Source organism: Alligator sinensis, unplaced genomic scaffold (assembly GCF_000455745.1).
Source record: "Alligator sinensis unplaced genomic scaffold, ASM45574v1 scaffold113_1, whole genome shotgun sequence".
Taxonomy (NCBI): domain Eukaryota; kingdom Metazoa; phylum Chordata; order Crocodylia; family Alligatoridae; genus Alligator; species Alligator sinensis.
Window position 1 is genome coordinate 282,282 of NW_005842918.1, and position 4,868 is coordinate 287,149.

The following is a 4,868-nucleotide window of genomic DNA, read 5'->3' on the forward strand; positions in this document are numbered from 1 at the left end:
GGGTGGCCCTCCTCTGAACCCTCTCCAGGCAGGCCACATCTTTCTTAAAGTGCGGTGCCCAGAACTGGATGCAGGACTCCAATTGTGGCCTGACCAATGTTGCATAGAGGGAGAGTATCACTTCTCTGGACCGGCTTGAGATGCATCTTTGGATGCATGACAAGGTGTGGCTGGCTTTGCTGACTGCGGTCTGGCATTGGCAGCCCATGTTCATCTTGGAGTCAATAATGACTCCGAGATCCCTTTCCGCCTCTGTGCTTTCGAGAGGGGAACTCCCCAGGCTGTATGTATGCTGTGGATTCCTTCTCCCAAGGTGCAGCACCCTGCATGTGTCTACGTTGAACCCCATCCTATTCTCGTCTGCCCACTTTTGTAGTCTGTCTAAATCTAGTTGCAGCCTCTCTCTCCCTTCAAGTGTGTTCACCTCGCCTCACAGCTTAGTGTCATCAGCAAACTTGGACAGTGTGCTTTCCACCCCCTCGTCCAAGTCGCTGATGAAGATGTTAAACAGTGCGGGCCCAAGGACTGAGCCCTGGGGTACTCCACTGCTCACATCTTTCCAGGTTGAGTACAACCCATCCATCAGCCAATTTTTTACCCATCCAACTGTGCTCTGTACTCTCTCATGAAGAGGGACGTAAAGCACTGGAACAAGCTACCCAGACTGGTTGTGGAATCTCCATCCTTGGAGGTTTTGAAGGCCCAGCTGGGATGATCCAGTTGGGGCTGGTGCTGCTTTTAGCAGGGGGTTGAACTAGATGTGATATCCTGAGGTGCCTCTCACCCTTCGTTTTCTATGATTCTATGAATGTGGCCTCCTATGCTAACTTTTAGTCAACAAGGGATCAGAGGTGACATCTCCCCAGACAAATGACCCCTCTGGACCTACTTTGGGGTGTGTTACATCATCTTTTGGGATTGGACAGGAATAGGATGTACAGCTAGAAGGACCCTTGATTCCATTTACAGATCAGATATTCAGCCAGTCCCCCAGAAAAGACCAAAATGAAAGACAGAATGAAAGAGTGAAGAAAAGAAGGTAAGAAATATGAAAACATAAGAAAGATCAAATGAAGGAAAGAAAAAAAGAAAAGGAAGAAAATAAGGCTGAAAACAAAAGTAGGGAATGGAAAAGAAAGAAAAAAACCAAAGGAAAGGATGGACAAAGGATGGAGAAAACAAAGGAAGAGTAAAGAACAAAGGAGGAACAACTGGGGGATGAAAAGAGGAAGAAAAGAAAACATGAAGGGAAGGATGAATAAGAAGAATAAGAAATAAAGGAAAGAAAGGGAGGGGAAAAAGGAAAAATGTACTGCACTGAGGGATGGAAAGGAGAGAAATTAAATTGGAAAAAAAGGGGAACAGAGAATCACTGGTCTTACCCTGATGCTCCAGTACTCATCCCGGACTATGGAAATGGTGTAGTTGTAGACCTGAACATCCACAAAGCCAACGTAGGACACGTGTCGGTTGCCACGGTTATCATTCTTGGTTGTGATGTGGAAGGCTGGGAGAGTGGTATCTGGGCCACAGGTCTTGGCAATGGTATAGGTGCAGGTGCCCATGAAATCATAGTAATGTCCATCAAAGGTCTTGTAGTGGGGATCACCCGAGGCCCAGCCAGTTGCTGTGGATGTGGCCACGCACTCAGGGCCATTGCTGGTCATCTTACAGGTCTCCATCTTCCGGCATGCTGTAGTGCTGCAGGAGGGGATTGGAGTCACTGTGGGGAGGGGGACAAGAGAAGAAAGCAAGTGAGTGGACAGGGGAATGGGCTTTTTAATGAGGAACGGAGTACAGAAGTGTGCAGGTGGGAATGGGAGGTGAGGGGTGGAAGGCAGGAAGGGTGGAAGAGCACTTCAGATGGGGTGGATGGATGAGTGGATGGATAGTTATCTGGCTGGATAGCTAGATAGCTAGATAAATAGCTAGATAACAAGATAGAGTGTGGGGATGGATGGATGGATGGATGGATGGTTGGTCTGGGGGTTGCAGGCCCCACTTTTCCTGAGAAAGACCTTCTCCATGAAGGGGTACATTGCATCTACCACAGCAGAGGCAGCAAAATACCTGCCCAAACCATCTTCCCAGATCCCCCACCCCAGCCAAATGCTCACCGCGGTTGCAAAGAGCCACTGTGCCATAGCCATTGGCGCCGGCGACACTGACACTGAGGAGCCCAAAGGGGTCACTAGAGCTCTTCACAGAGTGGACATCTGCCCCCGTGCCGAGCCTGTACTCCCCCCATGAGTACTCGGTACTAGGGATGGGTCTCCAGTGCACCCCCCGCAGAGGTTTCCAGTCCACCATGAAGTTGGAGGTTGCTGCGGTCTTTGCCATGAGCAGACCATAATTGTTGAAGCCCTGCTGGCCACTGATGGAGTAAGAGGTGCAGTAGTTGGACACATCAGGGATGACAGCCAGGAAAGGGTCAAAACCCCCAGCACCGTTACAGAAGAGGAGAACTTGAATGCCGGCACTGCCTGAGATGCCCAGAGGCTTGGCAACGCTCACTTGTAGCTGCACAATCTGTCCAGCCACCAGGTCCTGGGTTTTCCACAATCCACCAGAAAAACTGGTGAGCTGCGTGGGCTGGGAGGCCACTACATAAACCAGGTCAAAGCCCGTCTGGAAAGGCAGTGGTGGGATGAAGAATATCCTGCCCCAGGTGGAGACGGGCAGCAGCTGCTCGAAGACATGGTCGCATCGGCCGTTCTTTGTGGTGCAGGTGTGGCCACTCAGCACTGCCACTGGCTTGGAGGACACCACTCGGGTCCCGGAGAGATCTTGGGAGCTCTGGATCTGGATGGCTTCATAGGGCGTGAGAGAGACAGTGAGCTGGCTGCCAGCCGCATAATCCTGCCCCTGGAATGTCACGCTACCGCGGAGGTAGATCTCTACCTCTGTCGCCTCCTGCCATGCTGCCACCGAGAACTCATTGTAGGGCCTAAGCCCATCCCCCCCTGGTGTGACGACATAATATTCCAAGCCCAGTTTCTTCACAGGGTAGACCACGGTCGTGTCACCCGTGTTGTCCCTGGAGGTGAGAGACATCACTGACACATCCTGGTCGCTTTTCACCAAGATGGTGCTGAAGGCTTTGGTGGTACCAGACAACTCAACATCAGCAGGGATCTTCACTTTTGCCATCTGGTCCTTCTGGACCTGGACAGTGTGGCGGAAGGAAGACTTGGGCACCGAGATGGTGACGGTGGTGGAAGGGGCATAGCCATATATGAGCAGCTGAAGGTCGGGTTTGGAGTAGCTGACCTCGTAGTTCTCCATGAAGGCTGTGATGAATTCCCGGCCCGCGGTAATGACTGTGTTGGTGCCTGAGAAGAGATTGGCAAAGGAGCAAAGGTTACCAGCCTAAGGTCATGGAAGATCTCACAGCTCATACCAAGAGCTCAAGTGGCTTGTTGATAACACATGGCTCTGATAAGGCCCCTCACACCCAAGCCGTAGCCCCCTGACCGTCCTCCAGCCATGAGATCCCTCCAGCTTTGCCAATGCTTCTTAGCCCCCAACCCACAACCCCTTGCCATAGGGCTGCCCCCCACCCTCCTGGTGTCCCTCACTCCCAGAGCCAATGATAAAACACCCAGACCCTGGGGCAGCAAAGGAGATTTACACTGAATTCACTTCTACACCAAATGTCCCTTTGGTCCAGGCTTATCCCAGCTCCCCCCAGAAGCTGAGATGCACCATGTCCCACCTCCATCAACATAGTGCCATGGCACTACCCCCCAAACCTCCCCTGCTCTGGAGCACCCCAGATGGAGAAGGACTTCGACTCACCCCCCAGCACTGGTCCAACCCAGAGAAGCACGAGCAGCAGCATCTTTATCCTGGGAGCCATGGCTGAAACACAAGAGGTCAAAAGAAGGGTCTCTCCAGAGAGGTGGGGCTGGGGGTACCAGGAGATGGGGACACCAATGGGGAGGTGATGCAAGGGTGGGGGGACCAGGTGACCCACTGAGTCTAGGAGGAGCTAGGGGTGGCAGAACTTTGGTTTGGGATGAGGAGGAACTGGAAACCTGAAGGAAACTGGGATCCTGGACTCCTGGGTTATATCTACAGCTCTGGGAGGGGAATGAGGCCTGTTGGGTCAGCCCTGGGGGGTGGCTGGGTACCAAGACCCCTGGTCTCTAGCCTCAGCTTCAGGAGAAGAGGGTTATGGCTCTCTGGCTCAGTACCCAAAAGAGGGTCTCTGGAGGGTCTGAGGGGTGAGTGGTGGGTTGGGAAGCCCCTCCATCTCCATTTCCACCCCCATTCCTTCTGCATGGAAAAGGCAAAACATGTTCCCTGGACCCTGCAGACAGGAAAGTCTTGCACTTACCTGTCCCAGACATCTGGCTGCCTGATGCTCAAACCCATGGATGTATATATATATATAGGAGCTTGAGTCATAAGAAACAGCTGATGCCAGGGGAGGGGCACTCAGGTGCCGGATCCTAGCTTCCTGGAGCAGATAACCACTGACCCCACCTGTTGGAACAGGAGAGTGGGATGAAGGGCAGGACCGCTTTGTTTGTGCCACTGTGCAGCTGGAAGCAATGACAGGGAGCAGAGGGGATGGGAAATAGTTACACTGGGGATGAAGGTTCACCCAGCTAACTCACTGTCAAGCAGAGAACCGCTGCCTCCCCAAAGCTATATAAGAAGTGGGGGAGTGATAGAGAGAGTGAGGAACTAGAAGGATGAGAGGGAGGTAGATCAAGGGGCCATGGAGTTGGTGTCCCCTGGAAGGGGGAAAACTCCTGCCCCAGCCCCTATCCCCTGACCCAAACAGTGTAATGCCCCCTTATCCCATCCCCAGATGCTTATCAGTGCCAAGGTGGGGAGGGGGGTAGATCTGCTCCTGCTTT

The 4,868-nt window shown here is 52.7% G+C and overlaps 1 protein-coding gene across 1 annotated transcript in view; it reads right to left on the minus strand.

Moving 5' to 3' along the window:
- Nucleotides 1-4,463, minus strand: part of LOC106722969 (IgGFc-binding protein-like) — a 15,078-nt gene extending 10,615 nt beyond the window's left edge. The window contains exons 1-4 of the mRNA XM_014525955.2: nucleotides 4,340-4,463; nucleotides 3,799-3,861; nucleotides 2,118-3,332; nucleotides 1,383-1,723 (exon numbers count right to left, since the gene is read on the minus strand). Of these exons, the coding sequence (XP_014381441.2) occupies nucleotides 1,383-1,723; nucleotides 2,118-3,332; nucleotides 3,799-3,861; nucleotides 4,340-4,352 (1,632 nt within the window). The 5' untranslated portion in view covers nucleotides 4,353-4,463. The remainder of the gene's footprint in view (nucleotides 1-1,382; nucleotides 1,724-2,117; nucleotides 3,333-3,798; nucleotides 3,862-4,339) is intronic.
- Between the last annotated feature and the right edge of the window lie 405 nt (nucleotides 4,464-4,868).